We start from the raw sequence: 27,761 nt of genomic DNA, 5'->3' as shown, positions 1-27,761 counted from the left end.
TACCCCCACCTCCCCTTGTCAGCACCATACACGCCCATATTTCTAGGACTTGGGGCATCCTCGGTGCAGGAAAGCTAAGAGAGCAATAATCAATAACTTATGGTCTTAGAGTTTCCTGAGCCTCAAGGAGGGTCGTCCACTCTCCAAGTTTCACAAAATTAATTAAGCTCAGAGCTGTGATCACAACATAAGACTAAGTCCAGTGTTCTATTAATCCCACCATGTTGTCTCCATGCTGGTGTTTTACTGTATTAAATAGAGCATCTTCTGGCCAGATCCCTTGGATTTCTGGATCATTATTGATATGAAATTGTTTCTTATATGTGTGTTATCTCCTCAAAGATCACCAGCCCCATGAGGAGAGACACTGTATCATTCGTTTTCCCTTGTGTCAATCAATCCCCATGATAGACATCATGCTTAGTGTTGGGATTAAAGGAAGAAATGAAACAAACCCTGCCCTCATGGAGCTTACAGTCATTAAGTGTGAGGAAAATGCCGGTGAGGTATTTTCTACCCCAGATGTGCTGAAATGCCTTGGGCTCCAGGCGGTGGCAAGAGGATGAAAAAAGGGAGGGGGGAATGGAAATGGGAATGATGGGGCAAGATGATGTTTTATAAAAAGCAGGAGAGAAAGACACCCATCTTTGCACTGTGGGAAACTAGGGGATAGAACACTTTATGTGCTGTCAGATTTCCTTGAAGCGTTGACTAGGATTTGATAGACTGGTTTTATTCTTTCCCACAAAAAGTTACTGGTTAGACAGAGAAGCAGAAGAGGAAGAGGAAAGGAAGTGGAGAAAAGGAAGGGAGAGGAGGGAAGTGAGGGAGGTTGGAGAGACAGATGGAACTTTATCATTACACCCGTGAATGCTTTGCTACCTCCCCTCTCTGGGCAAACCTTAGGACCTCAGCATTTATTCTTCTCCTCTGGGAACTGAGCATCCAAGAAACACCATGAGCTAAGGAAGGGTGAAGACTGGGACAGGCCAGAGCTGCAAGTCTAATACAAAGACACGATTTGGGCAAAAAGTCTTTAATTTATGATCATAATTTGATTTGTTCATCAAAATCTCTGGTTGCCATTAGAAGGAGCTTCCTGGGACCCCAAAGTTCCGGAAGCCCTTCTGTCCCTTTCTTCCTTGGCAGGCCATTTAGACCTCAGACCCCCAGGATATATCCTTCAGGGACTCTCTTCGTGGCTCTCAAACACAGGGTTGCTGTAAGATACTCCTCTGGCATTGTTGGGCTGGTCAGAATAGAAAGTCTGATTGAGGGGGGGCCAGGCCGGTTCGTTGGCCACCATGCTCTGCCATTTTCTATACTGGCTTTTAGACTGATATCCAAAACTTCTCTTGATGATCAGCCAGAGGGCTCGATTTTCAATGATGGCCTCCTGAAAAACAGAATGATTACAATAATGCTAATGTTCCTCTATTGCTTTAACATTTGCAAAGCACTTTATAAATTTAATTTAAAATGCAGATGCTCTAAAGCACGCATTTCATCTGTTTTTCTTTTTTGGCCCAATTTATCTTTAATGTTTTGGTTGATGTATAAATTAAAAGGTCTCACAAAGTAATGTTTTGCCATACATATAAATTATAGACAATTTTCAAATTTCTATATATCAATGCACTTTGTGGATATCCTCTAAACACTTTCATTTCTTTCTAGTTTTTCATAATTCCCTAGTAACTTCCACTCTCCATTCCTAGAAAGTTTACATCTATAAATAAAAATTAATTTGAATATCAGAATTGTAGGATAGCAGATGCAATTGCCAGTCAGTAATTGAATCCTGCCTTTAACATTTCTGAAATTTATTCAGCTTCAATTGGAAAAATCCCAGTTTTAGTCTTCCCAACATGTTTGGAGAAGCTAATACTCGTAGAGGCAGACCATCGCATTTCTGGTTAGTCTAATTATTAGAATATTCATTTATTCTTTACCACAACCCCATTGAGGTTGATGCTATTATTATCCCATTTTGCAGATGGGGAAAATGAGGCAGAAAGCCATAATGACTCATCCAGGGCTACATTGCTAGTAAATGTCTAAGGTAGAATTTGAACTCAGGACTATCTAACTCTAAAGTCAACCCTTATTCACTGCACCAGCAAGCTTCCTGACCACTCTGTTCTTGAAAACCTGCTTGTCTTAGACTATAGCTGGCCTTTGAGGCTCCCTCCAGATTTCATTGGCTCATTCAGACTATTCTTTGCTTCCTTTTGTAACAGGTACATAAGTGACCCCTGTCCCTGAAACCTTAACCCACACATACATGCAAAACTTTTCCTGAAAAACCATTGGAAGAGGCAGAAGACAGACCCAGCGAGAGAGATTCTTGTTTCAACATTGTCAGAAATAATCAAGATACCAAATCACTTCTCGGATTTTTCTCACCATCTGTTAACTGTGCACTGACATATCAAAATCTCTTTAAGAATTATTCTGGAAGCAGCTACGCCCAGCGAAAGAACTCTGGGAGATGACTAAGAACCGTTACACAGAATTCCCAATCCCTCTATGTTTGCCCGCCTGCATTTCTGATTTCCTTCACAGGCGAATTTTACTATTTCAAAGTCTGACTCTTTTTGTACAGCAAATAACTGTTTGCACATGTATACATATATTGTATTTAATTTATACTTTAACATATGTAACATGTATTGGTCATCCTGCCACCTGGGGGAAGGGGTGGGGGGAAGGAGGGGAACAACTGGAACAAAAGGTTTGGCAATTGTCAATACTGTAAAATTACCCATGCAGATAACTTGTAAATAAAAAGCTATAATTAAAAAAAACAGTAAATAGCAATTATTTTTGAATGACTAGAGATTTAAAAATGAATTTCATTGTCTCAAAAAAGAATTATTCTGGAACAAAGAAATAAGGGGGCATCCAGGGGTCCGGGTGAAATGGGGTTGCCTTTGGTCAGAGCTGCTCAGAGCTCACCGGAGGGCGATGGACCAGGGCTCCTGCCTGCAGAAGGGAAACTGAAGCAGGAACTTTCTTATATACACATACAGCACAATTCATGTTCTTCGTGGGCGACCTCTAGTGGCGATGTGGAGAAGCACAATCAGTGTCATCTCTTGTCATAAACTGAGTAGCCCCCGTTTTGGCCCTTCCTGGCTTTATTTTTAACAATGAGCTAATGATGTGATAAAATGATCAAAGAAAATGACCCAGAGAATGAAGGCAGCTTTTCCTTGCCCTTGTACAAAACCAAGGGGACTGTCCCGGCAGCCCTGGGGGAGTTCCTGGTCACTGAATCCCGGGAAATGGACCTGGAGGTGCCCAGAGAAGGGCACCTCAGACCGTCCGAGGGGATGCTGAGGGCGGGGCCGCGGGAGAGCATGCTGGGAATAACTGTCTGCCCTTCGTTCCCAGAGAGCACCAACAAAGACGCAGGTCACGTCCTCCCTCGCTGTGGAGTGAAGTGAGACGGGGCTGCCCAAAGCTGGCGATCTTTCTCTCTTCAGTCGCCAAGGCCTGTGGCGAGGATGGCCGTCAGTGGCCCAGGATGCAGCGGACGACCTTCTGTCTTCTCCGTCCGAGGAAAGTCTAAGTGCTCCTCGGCGCCTGCTCCAGCCGCCTTCCCGACCGTGGGGGCAAACTGTTCCCGGCTGCATCTCACCCCGTGGGCAGCTCCCCCACCAGCCCAGTGAGATGGGCACTGCTGGTTATTCTGAATCGGGTCCAGCATCTGCCACGATGGTTTCCCCGGGCACGGTCACTGAGCACAAGAAGCCGCAGCCTCCTGTGATAATAATGATGGCCCATTTATATACAGGACCATCAGATGGGATAGCCTGGGTACCGTGCTTTGCAATCTGGAAGAGCTAATTAAAGGCTACCTTTCATCGTCATGGAGCCATACATTATGGCACCTCCCTGTGAGGGGGCCTGCGAGCATCATTGTTCTCATTTTAAAAGAAACCGAGGCTCGGACCTGAGACGGATTCAAAATCAGCATCGCCCAGCTGGGAGTCGGGAGGCCCGGAATCTGGCCCACTCACCGACTGTCTCATCAAACAGACCCTTTACCCTCCCTCCACCTGCTTCCTCACCTTCCCGAAGGGAGCTAAGTTACCCAGGCTCTGAGATCCCACCTAGATGCTGGAAATGAGGGGCAGCAGCCCGGTCACCAAGAGACCTTTGGGTGACCAGGAGGAACATTTTCGAATGATTAGAGCGGTCCCAAAGGGGAGTGGTCATCCTCAAGAAGTGAGGAGTTCACCTGGGTGGCGCAGTGGGGAGAGCCCCAGCCCTGAAGTCAGGAGGACCTGAGTTCAAATCTGGCCTCAGACACTTAACACTTCCTGGCTGTGTGACCCTGGGAAGTCACTTAACCCTAACTGCCTCAGCCAAAAAAAAAAAAAAAAAAAAAAAAGAAGAAGAAGAAGAAGAAGTGATGAGTTCCCTCTCACTAGAGATCTGCCAAGAGAGGCTGGATACCCATTTATTAAACATGTTGTAAGAGGGATTCTGGGTCAGATCCCCCTTGTCTGCCCTAATGTTCCCAGACCCCCTTCATCACTTCCTGTCTGGACTACTGCAATGGCTGCTAGGGCATTAGCCTGCCTCAGTCTCTTCCCCACGCCAGTGGATCAAAGGGATTCCCCTAAAGTTTGGCTCTGATCATGTCACCCTCCCACCCCAGCTCAATAAACTCTAGCTGCTCCCTATTGCCTCCAGAACCAAATACAAAATCATGTTTGCCATTTAAAACCCTTCAGAACCGAGCCTCCTCCTGCCTTTCCAGCCTTCTGGCTCTCTCACGTGGAGACTTCACTCCAGGGACCCCGGCCCCAGCTGCCCCACGGACAGGACACTCCACCTCAGCTCCAGACATTTCCCTGGCCATCCCCCAGGCCTGCAGTTCTCTGTCTTCTCCTCGCTGCCTCCTGACTTCCTTCAAACTCCAACCAAAGTCTCTTCTGCTGGAAGTCTGGCCCCATCTGGATGTCTTTCCTCCGAGAATATCCCAATTTATTCTGTCTCCTATATCTGGTTTGTTTCTCCCCCTTTAGACTGTGGGTTCCCAGGGACAGGAATTAGAACTTCTTTTGTTTTTCTTCATGTTCCCAGCACAGTGTCTGGAACATAGCAGGAACTTAATAAATGCTCATTGACACCGGATTTGACTAGCTGCTGCTGAGGTCCTTTCCACCTTCATCAGCTTCTTTTTCTTCTTCTTCCTTCTTCTTTCTTCTTTTTTTCTCATTATGTTTTTAAATTATTTTCTTTCATTTTCCAGTTATGCAGTACATTAATTTTTAAATGCACATTTCTTTATGAATCATGTTGGGAAAGAAAAATCAGAACAAAAGGAAAAACAAGAGACGGAAAAAAGTAAACAGCATGTGCTGATGTGGATTCTTTCTCCATTCATTTGTTCTCTCTTTGCGTGCAGATGGCGTTTTCCATCCAAAGTTTACTGGGCTTGCCTTGGATCACCGAACCACTGAGAAGAACCAAGTCTTTCAGAGGCGATCACTGCTAAAACTTGTCATTACTGTATCCAGTGTAGTCCTGGTTCTGCTTGTTTCGCTCAGCATCAGTTCATATAAATCCAGGCCTTTCTCAAATCAGCTCGTTCATCATTTTTATGGAACAATAATTTTCCATTAGCTTCATGTACCACGATTTATTCAGCCATTGCCCAACTGATGGGCATCTGCTCACTTTCCAATTCTTTGCCGCCACAAAAAGAGCCGCTGAAAACATTCTCGCACCTGGGGGTCCACGGCTGAAATTCTACCTGTCATCATGACAGAGCTGGGATTAGAATCCAGGCCCACACTGGTGACTCAAAAGACCAACCCAACCCATACAAAATTGCATTTGTTTGGGGGGCTTTTGTGGGTCATGGAGCCCTAACAGACACTTCTATGGTGTGTCTGTCACCTACATTCACCGTCAAAGAAATGCCAAACTTTTGTTAGGTCTTAGTGAAAACAAAGATGCTCTTTTTCTCATCCAAGTTCACAGGACCCCTAAAATTCATCCCTAAGCCCAAGGGACCCAGAACCAGTAACTAGTGGCAGAAAAAGCTGATTTTCCATTGGCCAACTGCTTAGCCCAACTGGCTGAACCTCTGTCCCGGGCCAGGGTCTCACCCCAAGGTTGGGATCTTGTGGTGCTGCCTCAGAAATAAATCCCAGTATCCCCCACAGGGCAGTGGAGAAAAGGGCTTCCGCCGAATCCCCGATGTCTTGAGTTTGTTCCTCTATTTCCTCTTCAGGCCAAGAAACAACAAGGAGAGAGGCAGTGTGATAGTGAGTCTGCCTTCGGAGTCTGGGCAGCAGAGCTGGACTTTCCTCCTCTAGAAAATGGAACAAAGCTCCTTCTGGCTCCTGGCAGACACAAAACCTTCTCCAAATGACCACCTGTGTCAGCGACCTCCGGGCCTTGGTGGCCGGGCCCCCAGGACCTTGGGACCACTTTCCCAGAGGGCAGGGTTGGCTCTCTTTGGCTCCTGCTGGGCCCCTCGGCACGGAGGCTGGCTTAGTTAGTTAGCAGCTCTGATCTGAGAGCTGGGAAGGAACCACGGAGGCTGAAGTCATGAAAGTCCCAATCTTCTCCCTGCTCACTATAAGGGAAAGCACCTTAGGTGATGTCCACAATCAAAGCCCTCGAAGTCACCAGATCCCAGGCCCACATGGGGATGACAAAGAAAGTGGCTGCGTTCTAAGGGCAAAGAGAGGAACCCGTGGGGACCCCAGAAAGGGGAAGGTCAACATTCCCTTCTATAAGCCTGAGGGGTCAAGGCCTCCCCACAGGGACTCTGAAGAGTAGGATGGTGGGAGATCAGCCCAAATGGGAGAAGTCATTTGGAAGGAAGGTCAGAATTGAGAGCAGGACAAAAGAAAGGGGGTGGAAGGTGGAAAAGAAGAAAGGGAGCTTGGGCACGCCACCAAGAGGAAATCCTATCTACCCTGCTGCCCCGGCCACAGAAGTGGGGCCACGGAGCCCCTGGCTCCCCCATTGTCGGAGATGGGGAGCCTCCCAGAAGGCTGGCCTCTGTCTTTTTGTCGTTTTCCTTCGGTGTTTCCCAGTAGTCCCTGACACTCCCAGTACCCCAGGGCACTCACCTCCACAACCAAGGACAGAATCAGATTGACAGCGAGCATGACGATCAGATAGACCCTCCAAAGGGTGGGTGTGCAGACGAGCTAGGAGAGACCCAGAGATGGAACCAGTCAGGGACTCGGGCGTGAGGCTGGGAAAGGGGGTCCTTGGGTCGGCTGCCGAGGACAGCCACGTGCAGCCTTCTCTGCCTCTGATTCCCGACTGTGCTTCCTGGGACAGCTAAGAGATGGAGGAGAGGAGGAGGGCATCCCAAGCAGGAGTGACTGGCAGCGCAAAGGCCCAGTGGAGGGAAACTGCGTGCTGCAAGTAGCAGGGGACCTTCTCTTGGACTTCCTAGCTCTGCTCCACAGAAGGTTCCTTTGCACCCTCATGCCTGACTGCTCTCCCTATAACAGCCCCACTCTAGAGCCCACAATGACTCTCTTTTATTCTTCCAATTGCCCAGACTCCGCTGCTGGACACTGAAGGCCTGTGAAATGTGGCCCTGCTTCACTTATCCAACATGCCCTACACAGACACTCTGGATCAAAATAATACATATACGGACGTATGTATTCAACAAGCAATTATTAAGCATCTGTGGGGTGCCGGGCACTGGGTACTAGAATAAGTCTCATGTCTGAACCCTCCCCAACCTTGATAGTCTTCTGTCATTAGAATGAAAGCTACCAAGAGAGAGATGGGGAAGGAGAGAGAGAGAGAGAAGAGAGACAGAGGAGAGAAAGGGAGAGAGAAAGAAGGAGATGAGAAATGAAAAGAGAGGGAGTGAGGAAGAAAAAGAGGGAGAGAGAAAGAAAAAGAAGGAGGGGATAGAGAGAGGGGCAGAGAGAGGGGGAGAGAGAAAGAAAGGGAAGGGGAGAGAGAGAGAGAGACAGAGAGAGAGAGAGAGAGAGAGAGAATGAATGAGAATATTACCATAGCTCTGGTCTCCCTGCCTCAGTGCTCTCTCTATTCCAACCTATCCTGAACACAGCTGTCAGTAGCAGACCTAACCACAGCATTCAGGAAACTCCATCCATTCCCTATTGCCTTTAAGATAAGATAAAAATGCTTCTTTTGGGATTCTCAGTCTTTCACAGATTCCCTCTAATCTGTCTTGTCAGCTTTATCTTGCCTCCTTCCCTGGCCTGTCCTCTGGGATATAGTTCTCATTTCTCATTGTGCCGGCTGTCCCACGAGCCCAGGATGCCTCCTTCCTCACCGCTAACCCTTGTTCAGGCTGCCCCCATACCCAGGATGCCTCTCTCTCACTTGGACACCTTTGGCTCCTTCCAAGCTCAGCTCAGCTTCTTGGAGGTCTTCCCGATCTCTGCCCAGGGGCCAGCACTTCCTCCTCCCCAAACAACTGCGTGTGCATGTGTGTATGTTCACACAGATACAAATGCATCCATGTGTAGACCATACACTCATTCTGTATGGATTTGCCTGTGTGCCCGTGATCAGCCCCTGTAGCATGCAAGCCCCTTGAGGTTGGTTCCTGACACACAGTAGGCATTTAATAGATGTTGATTGATGGGAGGATAGACAAGAGATGCACAGAATGAGCACGCGTGAAAGGATTGCATCTGCTTCCCTCTTTGGAGGGAACGTCCAAAGGGATGAGATCACAGATAGACGGAAGCGTGAAAATGAGGCACCGAGGCTCAGAAGTGGGGGTCAGGGGCGCAGCTTTTCCACATCTTGTGTATTTCAGATTTCTCCCGGGGGCTTCAAAGGTATCTAAACATTGAAATATGTGGCAGAGGGAAAAGGGAGGGAAGGAAGCTGCCTGACAGGCATAGCAATTGGCCCTTTGAAAAGAATTTTTAAGAGGTGAAGTCTAAGCAAATAGCAAAAATCCATATTCATTTTGTCTGAAATCACACATGGGCTTGAGAATTAACAGAAAAAGAGCTCTGGGCAAAGCTGTTTGGAAACCAAAGCAGTTGAAAAACAACTTGTTGGGCTTTGAAGGGGGTGAAGAAGGGAAAGGTTTGCCCCAGTGTTTTAGGAGAAAAACTCACAAGATGTTTTAAAGGTCAGGAGAGAAGGAAGAGCAGACTGGATTGTTGATACTGTTCAGCATCCGTGACAACTACGGATGGACAAAGTCTACTGCTTGCAGCACCGGGCAGGGTACATGGGCAGGTGTCTTGGAACATCACGACAATAGGGTCAGATATCCAGAGATGAAGGATACTTACATCCATCCGCTGGTAGAGATCAGGAATATTCGCAAACAGAAGGAAGATACATGCCCCCATCTGAATTCCCAACACGAGGACAAAGATATCTGAAGGACCAAAGAGGAGACAGCACTTAGAATTAATTCCCAGCATCCCACCCTGGTGTTACTAACACTGGCTACTCGTCCTAAGTCACCAGATGTCCATGGCACGCGTTGCATAATGTCAGCATTTGAGGAAAAAACAAAAACCAAAACCCAAGAAGGTCCATGAGCTTAGTCCTTTCATCTTCCTCTGCTACAGCTCTCATTCATTATTTCCTAAAACTAATTCAAAGTATCCCCATATAATGTTTGAATTCTAATAAAGAAAGTTGGTTCCATATTCCCAGGCTCCATGATCTTATCCATGTGGATACTGCTACCCATGCAGACTGCATCTTTAAAATGGTAGGGTTGGGTTGGGGGAGCTAGCTAGATAAATTCTAAGATCTTTTTCCTACCTTGTAATGATAATTATAGGCTTATGAGCCTTTTTTTTTTTTTGCTTTTACATATCTCCAGTAACTCCTTGGGTCTTATCTGCCTAACTATAGATGTGCTGCAATCTTTATTAATGGAAAGTGATCCTGTCCTAGGGATCCCTCATGTTGACGAAATCACAGCTCCTCTCTGTATTTGGATTCAGTATATTGTTTCATGAATAAAGTTGAATGTATTATGTAATTTAACTCTTTGTCAGATAGTCAGGACAACTGTCTTGAGGATCCTCTACCCCAGAAATAGGAAGGGAAGATATCATTTATTTGTTTATCACTTCTGGATTTCCTGGAAATCCTGAGCCATCTCCTAAGACACCTCCAGGCGTGTTCCTTCATGATGAGCATAGTGAGGAAATCCTTTGTGGTTCTGACTCACGGATGGACAGTGCCAGAAATACTTACAGTTGGTGTAAATGGGCTGTCTGAATGGCTTTCCTTTGGAAAACACCAACGCGACAATGATGCAGTTGATGGTCCCCAAGAACCAGATTGTGGTGTTCTCGTAACTCATGAAGCTGTCAGGGCCAAGCTTCCCTGGTAACATGGGTAAAGCAGTGCTTCTGGAAAAGTTTCCCTTTGGTGGGGAGCAGGCACTGAAAAGGGGCCAGAAGAGGAACATTCATCAACTGATAAAAAGGGAGAATGTATGGAGCCCTGGATGTGAGCAGTGAATAAGTGCAGAAAAAGCACCGAAAATGAGATTGTTGGGATTTGAGAGAAAGAATTCTCGGACCAAGCAATACTTTGGGGACATAGCAGAGAAACTCTCCAACAAACCCACCCTTCTGCTCCAACCCTACCCACACTCCCACTAATTGCCTGAGATCAAAAATACCAAATAAGTAGAATAAGGTGAATAGAAACTCCTTGAGTGCAGGAACTGTCATTCCCCCCCCCCACCTCTATCTCAGTTTATCTAGCCCAGTGCCTCACACCTAGAACACACTTAACAAGTATTTAGTGTATTGAATGTCCACAAATATTATTTTTCCTGCCACGGCTAAATACATCTGTTGGCTATTTCCCCAGCAGGACGCTCTGTTTCCCACTTTGCCCAAGTGGTTCTCCTTGGTGAGAGTGTATTCCCTCCACATCTCTGCCTCTTTGAGCCAATCCCTTAACATCCAGGAGGCACAGCTCACATCCTACCTCCTCCAAGGATTTATGGATCATTCACACTATTAGCACTGACTCACTTTACAAACACTTCTGGATGCCCTTTGGGGTGAGCACTTCTCATCCCACCCACTCCTTTCCCCAGAGTAAAATGGAAACTCACTGAAGGCAGGGGCTGTTTCCATCTTGTGTCTGCTTCCCGGGGGCACAGGGGATACTTGACGAGTTTTGTTACTGAATTACACTGGATTGCCTTGGATGAGGACGTACCTGAAGACATCGGTGGCAGAGTACCAGGGCTGCTTCCGAACAAGAATGAAACCCAGCATGTGCATGACCAGACTGAAGAGCACATTGAGGAGCACAGAGAAGAGCAGAGGAGGGGAGACCAGCCTGCCAGGGGGTCTGTAAGGAACGAGCTTGGGGTAGGCACCGTTCAGACTCACTGAAAGACAAAAGGGGAAGGGAAACGCTTAGAATGCACTCGGGGATGATGTCACCTTCTCCCTTGGAAGGGAGAACAAAGGCGCTTTGCTCTTCTTTGCAATAAATCAGATTACTCATAAGGAGGAAAGTGAGGCTCTAGACCAAGTTTTCCCCAAAGTTTCACCGAATTACAGAATTTGGGAGTTGGGAGTGATCTCGGTGACTATCCAGTCCAGCCCATAATGGTCATGAACTTTCCACTAATATGCCCCAAAAACCTCTTTGTGGAGACCTCCAAGGAAGTAGAAAACCCCCTCCCCTGGCAGCAGGCCCACTGGAGATGGCTCTCGGGATCAGGAAGCTTCTGCTTAGCCTGCAGCTTAAGCTTCCCTCTCTGTAGCCTGCCCCTTTTTTTCCAGTTCTGCCTCCTTGGACCAACCCAAAGGGTCTAATCACTCATCCATGCTATAGCCTTTCCGATACTTGAACACAGCTCTCACCAATCTTGGGATCATAGATTTAAATCAAGGAGGTACCTTAGAGGCCATCAAGTCCAATGCCTCATTTTGCAGATAAAAAGTTAAATTGTCCACTAGTACGCATTTGAGGTGAAATTTGAACTTGGGTCTTTCTGCCTCTTGGCAACTCTATCTCCTTCACTCCCTCCTCTCCCCCTTCAAGCTAACTTTGTCTAGTTCCTTCAGCCATTCTTTATCCTTCCTCATATGTCATGGATTCAAGGCCCCTCCACATTGTGTTTATCCTACACTAGACACTTCAGGTTATCAACATCCTTATGATCTGAGCTACCCAGATCTCAACAAAGGAATCTAGAAGAGGCTGACAATGGGAAGAGCACACAGTAGGACCATCTCCTTCCTTTTCCTGGAAGCCACCTTCCTTTTAAGCTGATATAACATCTCCTTTGCTTTCAAGGCTGCCCCATCACACACAGAGGTGACCCACATGGAGCATGGCATCCAATGGAGCCCCAGGTTGCTCACACAGCTCTTCTACATCACAGTTACATTAGAGTACCAAAAATCATTTCCAAAGACTCACTTCCTACTATGTGCCAAGCACTGGGCTGGGCTTTGGGAATTTGAAGGGGAAAAATGCCTGTCAGGGCACTGGACTACAGTCTACCATATTCCCTATAGAAAGGGAACAAAATGACAAGATAGCCTAATGGGCACACCCAATCTCCAGCTTTATTTTTGTACGTTCTTTTTTTTATTGACTACTTCTTTGTTTTTCCTTTCTTCTTACAGTCAGCTCTGCTGGAACCCAACTACATGTCTGATTTGCTCCCACAGCATTGATTATTGAAGAGGCAGCCCTCCCTAGGACAGTGTAGACTTCTGGGTGGAGCAGCAGGAATCTAAGAATGATTCCACAAGCAGAAAGTTTTACTTGTTGCTTACTTGTTATCCCAATGATGGTAGTGATGGCTAGATCCTGGAACAGAAACTGGTAATTTGAAAGGCTGTTTGTTTTCTGAAAAGAAAAAGGGAAACATTGGTGAATGCCATCTCTTGCCATTAGGAAAGGAAGCTAACATGGTGGAAGTTATGCAAAGGTATTCCCAGAAGACCAAAGGGCTAGTTTTTAGCTGGGAGCTTGTCAAGGGAAGCAAAGGAGGAGAAGTCCTTCAGTCGCCCTTCAGCCTCAGGGTCTCTGAGTGGTGCTGGTGGGAATTATTTCTCTGACCCATCCAAACAAAAAGGCAGAAGCCCACTGGCACACGCCCTTTCAGTGTTCAGCCCTTCTGTAGAGAATATCTGTGCCCCAAGATGAAACTCTGCCAAAAATAGAATGTAAACAGAGTCTTGGACCAGCTCTGCCTTTGCTCCCCTAGATTGTATCACTTTGCATGCTCTGGTGTCAGGGGCACATGCAAGCATTCTTGCTTCAATGAGATTGAAGGGAGGGCTTCATTTTTCTTCTTGTGGAAAATGGCAATACTAATACTTACCTTTTCCGAGGTACATTTTAGGAAAGTTTGCTTGGAGATAGTGAGCGGCTGATGAGTTATTTTCACTGCCCTTTATTATTTCAGAGTCCTAAGACTTTTTAAAGTCACGTTTTCAACAAAAGACCTCCCTTTCTCATGGCCGTGGCCACCGGATGGAAAATACCTCGGCTGACTGGCCGCTGTGTGCCAGAACTCCTACATGTGATGACTCCACCCTCAGCATCTAGAAATGTTCGATTCAGCTGAAGCAGCTTTTTGATGTAAGCTCAGACTTGAGTCAGGTTCAAAAACAGCCTCCATGTTTTTTATCTTATTTTGAATCTTATTAAACTACAAAGTTATCACAAGAGCTATGTAGCCTCCATGGTGCGGTACAAGGTTATCCCAGAAAAACCAATCCCAACAGGTGTTTTCTAAATCCAGGCACTTGGGTGGGGAAACAATACAATGCAGTGGTCAATGTACAGGGTTTGATTGCCACTCCAACACTAACTGTATGACCTTAGGCAAGTCTTACTTTTCTGGGTCTCAGTTTCCTTATCTGTAAAATAGGAATAATACTCCTTCTATCTTTCTCTTCTCATCAGTTACTAGAAGGAAAGCACTTTTGAAGTTTTAAAAGACTAGGTAAATGGAAGTCCATATTATCTTGAGTCAGGAGTATGTAAACTTGAACTGAGTTCAAATCTAGCCTCAGACACTAACTGATTGTGTGACCCTGGCCAAGTCATTTAATCTTGTTTGCCTCAGTTTCCTCAATTGTAAAATGATCTGGAGAAAGAAATAGCAAACCCCTCCAGGGTCTTTGCCAAGAAACTCCCAGGTGGGCCACAAAGACCTGGATATGACTGAATAACAAAAACAGACTTAGTCTAAAGGTGAGGACATCAGGATGAAGAGAAGAGCAGGAAGAAAAGGTGTTAGGGTCAGAAAGCTCAAAAATAAGCTGGGTCTCAAAGAAATGTCTTTGCTTATTAAAAATGAAATCAATGAGATGGTTGGCCAGTAAGATGCACTTGTTCTTATATAGATGTCCACATGGAAGATAGATGACTTCAGTCAAGGATGATCTCAGAGCCTATTCAGGAAACCCTCCAGCCACAGAATGGACTTGTCAGCATACAATGCTAATTAACTAGCTCCTTCCCAGGTAAACCTCCCTGAGAAAACCTTGGAATAGCCTAATATGCAGGAGAAGGGACAAGACTAAAAGAGTCATGGTGGGCCAGTGGTTGGGAGGATGGAGAGATGGGCTGCACGACAGATCTGATCATAGGGATCATGATTTCCTAACAAATCTTGCCTTTAATAACCTCTGTTTAGAGCAGTAAGTGGCCCCAAACCACCCCTCCCAATAAATCCATACAAACATTACCCTCTCATTCATGTGACCCCAGATGTGGCCAAGGGCAGCTGCAGATTGAATAAGGAGCCAAGAAGCTGCAATGCTAAGATGCCCCAAAGGAGAAAGGCTGGAATTGCTCAGAAGGGCCCCTCTCAGTCCTCACCCCCAAGCTACCCAGTTTCTTGTTTTCCTTCGTCTCAAATGGAGGAACATTGGCAGCCACAATCTCCTATGCACTCCTACTCAATTCCCCTGACTGAATGATCTGAATTCAGATCCCGACTTGTTCTCTACTGACTTTGTGCTCTTGTAGAAATCCCTTCCCTGAATGAGAAAATGCACAAAGGACTGAATCCCCAAACTCCTAAGGTCCTTCTACCTAAATCCACCTCCCCCCCCCATCTCCATATATACATTCTCATCTGTAAAATGAGACAACTGGGCAACATGACATGTGGAGCACAGGGTCAGGTGTCAAGGACCTGGGTTCAAATCTCACCACTGCTATGTCAATCTCTACAATCTATTGGGCTTCAGTTTCCCAACCTATGAAGTGAAGCATCTGGATAACAAGATCGCTGAGGTCCTTTCCATTCTAGAACCAAGGTCCTATGACTAGGGCATCTGCAAGGTGAATGATCCTAAATTCTTTCTATTTTTTGTGCCTTAATTTCCTCATCTAAAAAGTGATGGAGTTGGATCTGCTGACCCCAGGGTCTCCTCTAGACCCCCTGTCATGGAGGAGGCCACGTCCAAGGGGTGGGGTTCATACCCAGTAAAGCAGGAGCACACCGATGTACTGAATCATGCTGTACAGAGCCATGTATTTAAACATACAGAACGAGGTGACCAGTGCCGCACGTCCTTCCCTGGGGGAGGAAACAAAAGGTCCATTAATCGGGAGGATATGACTGGTGTCTAGAGCATCACCTACCCAGGGGCTGGTCATTTTCCTAGTGGTCTGGGTGAGCCCCTCACTGGAGGTCTTTCAACAAGGATTAAGTGACCTTGTGTTGATTAAGCGTAACAGGGTTGTAGAAGAGTAACCCGGGTAAGGGAAGAAAAACTGCTGAAAACATCTCCAACTCTGAAGCTGTAACCACATGATGCTGTGGAGCTGCCTGAGGACCGTGGACACCATTGTGACTCGACTGTATTAGTGCCTCTGGGGAGGGAGCCCAGCAGGGCAGAAGAAGGCCATGACTGAGATTTGAGCTCTCCCCCATATCCTCATCTCCACAGCTGCTGTTGGTGCGAATTTCTGGCTTGGTCATCTAGCAATCAGTTATCAGTGGCAGAAAGAAGTGGGTGGGGCAGTGGAAAGGGCCGTGGAAAGGGCAGGAGAGGAAGTCAGGAGAGTCCCAGGGTCTGATCCTGCCTCATGTGACCATGGCTACATCAGTGCAGCCTTCATGTCCTCATCTGTACAATGGAAATCAATGGCTACCACTCCAACCTGTTAGGAGGAGTGTCAAATGAAGCAGTGGCCATAAATGACGATATAATGTGTGATCATGAACCAGTAAGAGTCGGCTTCTAGGAAAAGATGCTCAGAGATCTCTTGTTTTCCAGACTCGCTCGGGTTCTCTCCCTTATGACACGCTGTGATATGTTTGGCCAAATGACTAATAATCAGTTTTACAAATGTGCATTCTTTTGCAGCTTTTTTTAAGCTATTGAGTCAAATCTTTTAAAACTTTGTTGAGCCAAGAAGGGAACTGGCAAGAGCCACTGAAAAGAATGCTAGATTTGGACACAGGCTTAATCCCCGGCTCTGATCCTTAGCAACTGCTTGACCTTTAGGAGGCCCTAACTTCCTTTGGCCTTTGTAAAAGGAAGGGGGTGGCCTCTATGACCCCTGTGCCTACCAGCTCCAAGTCTGTACTGGGTAATGATTTCTTAGGAACGTTCCATCTTTGGGTGCCCACTCCACCTCCGACATTGGCAATTAGGCCAGGGCAATGTGAAGCCATTCGGCCATTCCATTCTTGTTGGCAAGAAGACAAATGGCCCTCGGCCTGAGAGACTGATCCTGGGAGAAGGTTTGAAAAGGTCTTGGCCCTTCCTTCTCTTTAGAAAGGGAAATGCGTATGAGCCACTTTCATCTCCTTTACCTTCCTCCTTCTCACCTGCAGCCAGGGACCCAGAAGGCTTCACCCACAGAGGATGCTATTGAGTGCTATTTAGAGCCAGTTTAGAACTAGAAGAAAGCCAGCTGCACAGCCCACTTGGGAGCAGGAGACCTGCTGGGTGAGGACTTAGGACAAGGCAGCCGGGCATTCAGCCTCCTCTCCAGCATTCAGGGAAATCAGAGATCAGGCTCGATGGGAACAATATGGAGCAAAATAAATTCTCCTGCCTAAGCAGTTGGGACGAGTCTATGTAACTCCTGGACCACGTGGTGCTGAAGTGGACAGCACCCGGGCTGGGAGCTGGATGGCGGAGGTGTCAAACTTGCAACCTCCTCAACTTCATGAATATCGGTCCTCGCATCTATAAGATGGGCACCGGAAACTGCAAGTTGCCGCTTCTCACGGCATAAAAACAGAAGATGCGCCTAGGTTTCTGAGCCCCCAGTTCTCTCTGGGGTTCCATGCTCAAGGAAGCAAAAGCTTCTGGGGAATATGGTCAACTACTCACTTACCAGAAGGAACAACAAGACTTATACATTCAGCAAAATAGCCTAAAAACTCAGCTTTAGTCCATGAATTTCACTGACAATCTTGGGCCATTCCTAGTCCCCTCCCCCCTTTAGACAAGTGGGGTGACCCTGCTCCGCTATCCCCCCAGGTAGCTCCATGTGGAACCCAGCTGCCAAGTGGGCCACCTGGAGCTGCTCCTGCTTTCCTTCTGGCCCTTTCCCCTCGAGGACCCTCTGCGCCGGGACTGGAAAACCCAAAGGAAAGCCAGCTTTCGAGGAGGAGCAAACTTACTTGATGAGGTGGGGCACGCATTCTATATTCGGGGCTTTGGAGGTGAATGGGGAAGCCACGGAGGCCTCTTGTTCAGACAGGGAAATGCCCGCATGAGCCATTTTCAAAGCCTGGAAGGCAAGCATTTGGGTTTCATTCCCCCGGAACCTGCATCTGTCAGTATGTCTCCTATGCATGTTACACGGGGACAGCTCCTGAAACAGTCTAGTCTCTTCTCCTGCTCTAACGCCCGTCAGACTCTGGTTGCCTTTTTGCCTGAAATGCTCCCCTCCTCACCTGGGCTCCTGAGACCACCTGCTTCCTCCTAGAAGGTTCAGCTCCTCCCAGAAGTCCTGATTCCCTCATGCCATCTTGCATTTCTCTCTGTGTCCATGTTGTTATCCTCAATAGAGGGGTGGGACAGTCATTTCCATCTTTGCTTAGGCGACTAGGTGGTGCCATAGTGCATAGGGCACTAGGCCTGGAGTCAGGAAGCCTCATCTTCCTCAGTTCAAATTCAGCCTAAGACACTAGCTGTGTGACCCTGGGCAAGTCACTTAACCCTCTTTCCCTCAGTTTCCTCATTTGTAAAATGAACAGGAGTATCTTTGCCAAGAAAAAAAAATCTCAAGCAGGGTCACAAAGGGTTGGTCATGACCAAATATGATTAATAGCACCTCACTTAGTACCAGGCACTTTAATCTTTTAGGGACGCCTTCTTAAAACTACATTCGATAACTGTACTTCAATGTAACTGCCTTCCTTTATGCCCTCATATATTGCAGAAATATATGTCGCAGAAAAGAGCGTCATCCAAAAAAGGCTTCACTGGGCTAATTAGGTGCCAGAGTGGTCTATGGTACACAAAAGACTCCAACTCACTATAAGCAGATGCTTATAAAATGCTGAATTTAAATCAATTTAGTCCCAACTAAAATCCCATCTTGTGCAGGCAACCTTCTCCAACTCTTAAACTCCATGGTTTCTCTCTGTTAATTTTCCCCTATTTGTCCTGTATCTAATTTGGTTTCTCTCTGTTAATTTTCCCCTATTTGTCCTGTATCTAATTTGGTTTCTCTCTGTTAATTTTTCTCTATTTATCCTGTATCTAGTTTGTTTTGTACTCATTATTACATGTTGTTCCTCCGTTAGATTATAAGCTCTCTGAGAGCAGGAACTGCCTTTCTTGGCCTCTTTTAGCATCTCTAGCACTCTAGCAAAGTGCCTGGCACACAGTAGGTGCTTAATAAACGTTTCTCAATTGGCTGACGAAGTAGCTATAAGTGCAGTAGCCACTAGAGATATAAGGTCAGAAATTAATAGTTTCTACCTCTGAGAAGCTTACAGCCTATTGGGGTCCAAGTGGGAGATGAGTACACGTGTAAGAAAACACAAAATCTGCACAGATTGGAGGGGGAGGGGATTGACTTAAATTAAGCTGAATCCATGAAGCCTCGATGGGAAAGGAGGCAGGGAATAACTGACTCTCGGAGTGGAATCGGGGGCCCTGGCTGGGGCCAGCTCCGTCACTGACTGCCCAGCACCGCAGAACCGTCAGCCCCGTGCCCAGGAGACACGGACTGGACATCAGGGCTTTGGGGCGCCTCCTTGGGATTTGGACCAAGGCCGTGCCAGGAGTGTGCCCCCACTTACCCCGCAGTCATTGGCTCCATCGCCACACATACCTACAAAGTAACTACAGAGGGTAAAGTCAGTAGAAGCCTTAGCACTAAAGCATCCTGGCCTGCCAGTGCCTCAATTCAAGGATACTGGGGTGGGAGCACACAGCAAGACCAACAGAAGCCGGGGCTTCTCTTTGGGGACTTAGCCTAAGAGCTTGGAGCTGACCGGTGAGTGGGGTTAGTCGCCAGTTAAGGCAACGAACCAGAGGGCCGGCTGGGTGCTCCTCCTTCCCGAGGGCTTCACATGGGACCGTGGACAAGTCGCCTAAGCCTCGGGGGCCTGAATCATCCTGTCTCTAAAACTGGGATTCTGGGAGCTAATCTGCAAGATGAACCTTCTAGGGGCAGAGTTCCCAGCTCAGAAAGCACGTCTGAAACCACGAAGGTAAAAGACAGCGGGCCAGCCCGAGCGGCAGGACCACATGCTGCTACTCAAGGAGCTTCTCCCCAGGATCATCGCTTACAAAACCCCAGCGTCTCCAGCCCCCAACTTAGAAGCCAAGAGCTCAGCAAGCACCCCGACAGCCTGAGACACCTGGCCACACCGCTGCCTTCTAAAGGCCCGTAGCTCCTCCTATTAACTCTCAGAATGGGCCCAAACCACCTTTCTGTTGAGTAAAAAGGCAGCTGATGAGTTTGCTGCAGAACGGGGAGAGCCGTGTGTAATATGTGAGTATTGCAAAGCACCGGCTCACTAGCATGAGCCAAGTAACACAAGATAAGCGAGTTTTACTTGGCTGGTGCAGCTTTCCAGCCGGGTCTGAGCTGCCAGTCTCAGGTTATGAAACACTGTGCTTCCCGAAGGCGCTGGCCCGGGCTGGAGGGCAAGAGACGGAAATCTCTCAGAAATGAATGCTGGGACATCGGCGGGACTAGTGACCGAGGCTCCCACACATTCACACCAGCATGTGTGCTTTCTAGTTAAGCAGGAGATCCCAAGGTAAAAGGAGTGCGGAACTAGGCTCCACACCAGTGGCCTCCTGCTCTGCCCAGGTGGCCTGGGCCACCAGCCTGTACTTGCAAAGAACCTACTCCAGCTTCTGAAACTCTTCAATCAGACTGGATTTCTGCCCAGGAGACATTCTGGCAAAAACCGTGGCGTTCATCAGGACCTGGTAAAAATACGGAAAGAGATCATCGCATCAAAGAGACACAGCAAGGAGCCCGAGGAGCCACAGCAGGAGACTGGTTGGCAATTAGCACGAGTTCGATTTAAATCCAGCGCTGCCATGAACCCGTCTTCACTCAAGAATGAAGTGGAGATTTGGACTCCGTCCATAAGCATTGGACCACTTTCTAGTACAGGCGTTAATCAGCTCTAATCTCTCTACAAGTCACTGAGTCAATATTTTATGATTTCAACAGAGTGGGGATTTCCCAGTAAACACGGCTTATTCTCTCCACTGGCAAAAGCCAGACACGATGTGTTCCTGCCAGAGCCGTATAGAAGAAGTGCTTAACAATTGTCCAACTGCCTTGAGCCCACCTGAGGTCAGAAGCCATACAGGTAGCATCACATAATTGCAGCTGGCATTACTGGAGTGCTAACTTTAAGACTGGCAAAGCACATTATGTGCATAATATCTCATTTGGTCCTTAAGACAACCCTTTCATTTTCTTGAATTGCCCCCCTTTCTTGGAATCCAATGCCTCCTCGAATCTAAGGACCCTCTGGGCTTCTTTTAAGTCCCAACTAAAATCCACCTCCAACAAGAAACCTTCCCTGACCTCCATTAATTCCAGTCCTCTCCTTCTTTTAAGGACTTTCTATTTATCCTGTGTATATCCTGCTTCGTATATATATATTTTTTACATGTTGTCTCTCAACAGATTGTAAGCTCTTTGAGAACAGGAACTATCTTATCCCTTTTTTGTATCCTCAGCACTTAGCAGAATGCCTAGTATATAATAGATGCTTAATAAATATTGATTGATATTATTGACTCTCCTCCCATCTTGCAGACCAGGAAACGAAGGGTGAGAGGTTAAGGGATTAGAGATCACACAATCAGTAAGTATTTGCCACAGGATTCAAACCTGTATATACACAAATTATTTATGAGCTCTTTTCTCAAGGCAAAGAATCAGAAACTGAAGGGATGCCTATCAATTGAGGAATGGCTGAATAAACTGTGATGTGTGATTATGATGGAATATTATTATTTTATCAAAAATGATGAGCAGGATGCTCTCAGGAAAACCTCAAAAGTCCTCCCTGAATTCAAAGTGAACCATTTTGTGTACAAAGTAATAGCAACGTTGTGGGATGATCAGCTGTGAATGACTATTATTCTTGCAATACAATGATCCAAGACTACTCTGAAGGACTTAGGATGAAAACCGCTATCCATATTCAGAGAAAGAATTGATTGTGTCTGAATACAGATTGAAACATACTCTTTTTTTACTTCATTTTTAAAGGAAAACTCCTTTTATCCCTATGTTTTCTGCCATTTTTTTTACTTTATTTTTCTTAAGGAGTTTTTTTTGGGGGAGGTGTATGTTTTCCTTTTCAACAAGCCTTTTAGGGAAATGTTTTGCATAACTTCACATGTGCCTTCTCAATAGTGGTGGGGATGGGGAGGAAGAGAGAGAATGTGAAATCCAAAGTTTTTTAAATAAAAAAAATTTGTTTGACATGTAACTGGGGAAAATAAGTATATCAAATAAAGCCCATGAAAAAATTAATTTTAAAGACTAGCGCTTTATCATCCACTATACCAATGAGCTCAATAACATCAATACTAGCTTGACTTTATATAGCATTTTTAGATTTGAAAAGCACACATACTTGGTGAATTATTGTTAATCATAAGAAATCTCCTTGTGTGAGTTAAGAGAAAATGACAAGGCAAATCACCCCATTGGCTGGCCTGAGGAAATATGGATAATTTGTCCAGCATTCACATTGGATTCAGTGATCATTGATACCAAATGTAACCTGTCAGCTGTCAGCCAAGACTGACAAAAAGGGTGCAGGACCCGGAAAAAACAAACTACTGCAAGCAGCCAGCAGTTCCACACCAAGATGGAGGGGGGACTCAAGAATGGAACGATCTGAGCTTCCCTGGTGGTCATAGGCCAGGAAGAAAAGGATGTGAACATTAAAAAGATGAAAAAAAATGGAAATCATAATCTCTAACAGGCCAGTGCCTTCAGCTGCAGCTCAACGTAAGTGGGGACCTCATTTCCCACTCCTCTGTTTACTCTGCATAACCCTGCCTCACTTAAACCCCATTGAGTTGCAAGTCATGACCTCACCTTCCTGATGCCATTGGTTTTCTTTGAGAACATCTATTCATTCTGTTCAATATACCCCAGAATAAGTTATGTTCCTTTTCAACTTAGTGTCTTTTCTCGTGCTAATTGATTTCAACTTCTACCTCCCAGGTTCTTCTGTTTTTTTATTCCACTTTTCCAAATCCTATCTATCTTTCAAGGCTCCGTTCAAGCCCCATTCTTGCCTAATTGTTCAAGCCCATGGTTATTACCCCATTCTCTACATTGATCACTGTCTGCATCTCTCTGCATCTCTCACGTGGACCTTCTGTCACATGGTCCCTTACACTCTGACTTAACTGCTTTGGGACTCTATTTAGATTGCAAAGCTCTTGGGGGACAGAAACATGGCAAGGATTCCTTTTGAGCTCCTTCAGGACCTAGGACAGTTCATTCCATGCTCTCCCTATCAACAAACATTTATCTGATGATGACCAAGGAATAAAATGATATAAAGGAACAGGAAACTGCCCAAATCTCACATCATATTGGTAATAATCTCTGGGTGATTCAGGACCCAACTTTTTAGTTTCTGGATTCAAGTCAGGGCTGTTCACTATGCTCTGCAGATTCTCAAGTTTGCTAATTTTTTTTTCTAAAATGTAGTGCCCAGAACTGAATCCAATGGAATACAGAGGAGTTCGCCCTACCTTGTTCCTGGAAACCATGTCCAGGCTGATGCGGCACGATTGCCTTAGTTTTACCACTTGTCATATTCCTGCTAATTCAAATTTGCAAACCCCACAGTTATTGTTATATTGTTGCCATGCTTCTCTTGTCTTACACCCGAAATGACTTTACATTTGCCCTAAATTCTTCCATCTGATTCTATAAAAACTAAAATACTATTTTATTGAAACTTGTTGGGACCCTAAACTTTCACCTCATGTGCAATCTTTCCCTCTTAACTTTGTGTTATCTGTGCATTTGCTCAAAATGAAACTCATGCCTTTAGCCAATACTATTGAACTTCCAGATATTCCCAACCTAGGAACCCATTTTTATTTTTTTGTTATAGCTTTTTGTTTACAAGATATATGCCCGGGTAATTTTTCAGCACTGACAATTGCAAATCCTTTTGCTAGGAACCCATTTTTAAAGAATTGCATGCTGTGAGAGAAATCACTAGTGGAAACACTGGGACTCTAATCCCCAAACTTACTTTGGGGAGCAGACTGTTGAAATGTTGACTTAGCACCTGATAGGATTTCCCAGTCATGGCAAAGTGATAGCTTCCTCCTTCATCTTCAGGTCTGCTGGCATCTTCTCCAATGTTAATGTAACTGTCCTGCAAGTCAGGCCATGGTTATTTTTGAACTTGCAACTGAAAACATGAATTGGTCAAAGCTATAAGCAGCTTTCTGGGAGCAGAGAGAAGGAACGGGAAGTTCCTTCTCCAGTCATCCCCACTCCAGTTGTCCCATTAAGCTCCCCTTGCTGGATGAGCGCCCCGTGCACTTACAGGAAAGCAAAGAGCTTGACTCTGGGCTTCCCAAAAAGACATGAAGTCAGTCAAGCAGGGGTGTGGGCATTAGGCTCCCATCATTATAGCTCTAAGAAGGACAATTATCCCTCTTCCCATATGATTCTTGGCTAACAAGCCACCAGCTGTGCTGCTGCTTTAGTAGACAAAGCACTGGATCTGGAGTTGGGAAAACCTGAGTTCAAACCCCACCTTCAATGTGCACTAGCTGTGGGACTTGGAGCAAATCACTTCTACTCCATTTTCTCATCAATAAAACAAGAAGACTGGACTCAGTGGAGTCCAACGTTCCTGCTGTCTCTGAGTCAAGGATCCTTCCCTCCAGGTCAGTCCAGAAATCCTCCAGACTTTCCCAAAGGGGAGGCTCACAGTATTCTAGCCTTCGAGAGTTGGATCTCCTTGCCCAGTTCAGCGTGGCTCCAAAGGACAAGACAGAAATGAGAAAGTGACAACATGGGATATTTAATATTTTCTGTGGGAAAAAATAGGTTCCGGTTTTCCGGGGCATCACCTTCTGTCTGTGCCCTTCCCACCTGCCCCTCTGGCTCAATAATCATTTTGAAAACATGAGAAATAGTGGAAGTGATTTTTCTTTTCCCTGACCTTTCTGGCACAAGACACGTGTTTCTTCAGGAATATCAAGTAAAGGGCATTTCCCTACCACTGGGAAAAACTTGGACTCCTGGGATGCTTCTTGTGAGTTGGGTGCGTAAATACAGGGCCTGGAAATGTTGCTAATAAACTCTGTTCGATTGAAGTAGGTGGAGGATTGTGAGACTCAAAATGAGAGTCAGGGGGACAAAGACAACGCCGAGTCCAATCTCCTTTTTAGGCAAAGAAATGGAGGAAGCTTTGTGTAGGTGAGAACCGGCAAGGTCAGTATTCGAAGCCCTGTCGGCCCCTCCAGGCTCGGCCCCCTCCTTCTCCCCTTCAGCACCTACCTTTGGAGCACAGGCACAGGCCCATGGCCAGCAGGGTTGGGGGGGGGGTCCCTACACAATTTCCCGAGCCATTCAGGGAGCTGTCCCTCACCTCAGCCCTACCCGGCGGCTCTGCCTTGCCCACAAGCAGGGAATCTCTCCCTTACCCGGTCCCCATAGCCAGCGTGCTTTCGGTCTTCCAGCAGCCTCCAAGTGACCGAGGCTGGTGAGGGCCCCTCGGCCTCCTTGGCTTCGAGGAGAATGACTCTAAGGCTTTCGGCGATCATCCCCGACTTCCTGGCCACCGTGACCGCGGTCTGCAGGTTGTCCCCTGTAAATGGCAGCCGCAGGAGCCCGTAGCACCCCCGCCGTTGGGCAAAGGGTGGTGTGGGCATCTCCCAGGCGGGGGTGGTGAGGAGGAGACTGCCGGGCATGGGAACCGAGGGTCTCTAAGCCTAGAAGGGGCTTTCACGCACAAGAGTGGGAAAAACCAAGAGAAACCGTGCAAGATCGCCCATGTTGACCCCGTCACACCGGAGCTGGACACAATGGTCGGCATCCGATTTCAGCGCATGTTAGAGCCCCTGGCATTCAGGGCAGTGAAGGGCAGAGGCTGGGATACAGGAAGGGGGGTGCTCCTCAGGACGGAGTCTGGTGGGGGTGGCTGTTCGGGCCCTGCTGAGCTCCTGTGCCAGGCTCTGTGTTGGGCACTGGGACAGAGGGACAAAGCCTCCCCCCGGGGCTTATGCTCCGCAGCGGCGACCCAAGGGAAGCTTGCAAGCCTTTGGGGAAAGTCTCAGTCAGTAAGCCCATCGCTGCGTGGGGCACAAAGACCCTCAGCTCTTCTCCTGGCAGCCCCAGCCCCGGCCCTGGCAGCTCTGCCCCAGAAGCGGACACTTTGCTGGCTCTGTCAGCCAGCCTACCAGCATCTGTCTGGGGTCCGCACCATGTCTACACTGGGCTAAGTTCTGGGACAGAAACAAAGTCAAAGACAGGCCCAGGCAACAAAGGGCTTGGAGCTAATGGACCTGTAAACAAGTGTACGCAAGCAGGATCTATGCAGGAGGAGCTGCAGAGAATGTGGGTGTGCGTGTGCAAATACGTGCATTGTATGTGCACATGTAGATAGATAGATATAGGTCATATATGCACATATAAAAACACGTGCAGGTAATGGAAGTACACATGTGTAGAAGGTGCACATTGTCCTGTACATGTATGTGCTGTTGTGTGCACATGTGTCCGTCTAGTCTTATAAAGTGTGTATACCACATACACAAGGTATCATATATGTACATATAAAACATATGCAGGTAATGGAAGTACACGTGTGTAGGCATGTGCACATGTGTGTCTGTTTACATACTAGTTGCACAAACACCCCCCTCCCTATTTGAATATAAGCCCCTTGAGCATGGGAACTGCTTTGCTTTTATCCTAAGTTAGGCCCAGTGCCTAACTCAGGTGCTGGCATACAACTGGTGCTTAATAAATGCTCCTTGCTTGATTAATGGCTTGCGTATACACCAATTTAAGAGCACGGTGTCTCTCCAGCCTATGAGCTCCGCAGAGGCAGGAGCCATTTCATTCCCGGTCTCCGAAAGCCCCGGCTCCCAGCGCAGCTTGCACAGACAGCAGCTACTGACTCATTTCTGCCACTTGAATCTAAGGAAGAATTCCTCCCAATGATTACTTTCCTGGTCTTGCAGTCAGTTAGTGGGCTCCAATCTGGGGGGGGGGGGCATTTTCCCAGGGACCACGAGTCACGAGCTCACGCTCTCCACCGCCTTTGTTTTTCCACTGCAAGCTGCCCTCGCAGCCCGGCCCCCGTACCTGTGACCATCACTGGCCGGATGTGGGCCGAAATGAGCTCCTCCAAGACCGGCTTGGTCTCTTCCTTCAGACGATTCTCCAGGATCAGAAGTCCCAGGAACGTCAGGTCCGACTCCACCTTCTCCCTTGGAGGGTGTGAAAAAGCGAAAAGGAAACGAAATGTCTAGAGCTCTTCCGGACAAGCAGAGAAAGTGACTCGTCTTTCACAAAGCAGAGAGACAAAGACAGAGAGAGACAAAGAGACAGAGACAGAGAGAGGCAGAGAGACAAAGACAGAGAGAGAGAAAGAGACACACACAGAGAGAGACACAGACAGAGAGACAGGAGAGACAGAGACAGAGAGACAGAGCAAGGCAGAGACAAAGAGACAGAGAGAGGCAGAGACAGAGACAGAGAGACAGAGGGGGGAGAGGGGGACAAGGAGATAAAGCAGAGAGACAGAAATAGAGACAGAGAAGAAAGAGACAAAGAGACAGAGACAGAGCAGAGAGAGACAGAGAGAAACAAAGAGACATACAGAGAGAGACAGAGACACAGCAGAGACAGAGAAACAGCAGAGACAGAAATAGAGAGACAGAGACAGAGACAAAGAGACACAGAGAGAGAGAGAGAGAGAGAGAGAGAGAGAGAGAGAGAGAGAGAGAGAGAAACAGAGAGGCAGAGGAAGGGGGAGAGAAACAGAGAGAGGAACATACTAAGACAGAGAAACAAAGAAACAGGGACACGGAAAGACAGAGATAGGGGCAGAGAGAAATGAGTGAGGGAAGACATGTAAGAGATGGATTGCTCTGTGACCTGGAAGATTCACTGCTCCCATTGAATTTGCTGTAGCCTAGAAGAGGAGCTGGAGGACCCACATGTAGGGGTTAGCCGGCAGTTGTTGCCTTGGAGTTGGAGCAATCACCCCCTGCCCATACACAAGTTCCAGCTCTAGTATTAACCACAGCAGAGCCTAAGGGAGAGCCAGGAAGAACAGCATCCTA

General features: G+C 46.9%; 1 protein-coding gene across 5 annotated transcripts in view; it reads right to left on the bottom strand.

The window, feature by feature from the left end:
• Window positions 1-1,026: 1,026 nt before the first annotated feature.
• ATP13A4 (ATPase 13A4) overlaps window positions 1,027-27,761 on the bottom strand; it is a 68,284-nt gene continuing 41,549 nt past the window's right edge. For all 5 annotated transcript variants that reach the window (XM_031957398.1, XM_031957397.1, XM_031957395.1 and 2 more), the window contains 13 exons: window positions 26,779-26,903; window positions 25,113-25,276; window positions 23,705-23,830; window positions 20,296-20,375; window positions 19,235-19,277; window positions 17,603-17,712; window positions 15,442-15,538; window positions 12,774-12,846; window positions 11,194-11,368; window positions 10,210-10,400; window positions 9,285-9,373; window positions 7,104-7,184; window positions 1,027-1,396 (listed from right to left, as the gene is read on the bottom strand). In XM_031957398.1, the coding sequence (XP_031813258.1) occupies window positions 1,184-1,396; window positions 7,104-7,184; window positions 9,285-9,373; window positions 10,210-10,400; window positions 11,194-11,368; window positions 12,774-12,846; window positions 15,442-15,538; window positions 17,603-17,712; window positions 19,235-19,277; window positions 20,296-20,375; window positions 23,705-23,830; window positions 25,113-25,276; window positions 26,779-26,903 (1,567 nt within the window). In that variant the 3' untranslated portion in view covers window positions 1,027-1,183. The remainder of the gene's footprint in view (window positions 1,397-7,103; window positions 7,185-9,284; window positions 9,374-10,209; window positions 10,401-11,193; window positions 11,369-12,773; window positions 12,847-15,441; window positions 15,539-17,602; window positions 17,713-19,234; window positions 19,278-20,295; window positions 20,376-23,704; window positions 23,831-25,112; window positions 25,277-26,778; window positions 26,904-27,761) is intronic.

The sequence above is a fragment of the Sarcophilus harrisii genome, chromosome 3 (assembly GCF_902635505.1).
Source record: "Sarcophilus harrisii chromosome 3, mSarHar1.11, whole genome shotgun sequence".
NCBI classification, from domain to species: Eukaryota; Metazoa; Chordata; class Mammalia; order Dasyuromorphia; family Dasyuridae; genus Sarcophilus; species Sarcophilus harrisii.
The sequence above is the reverse complement of the archived record's forward strand: the minus strand, read 5'-3'. Positions and strand labels throughout refer to the sequence as shown.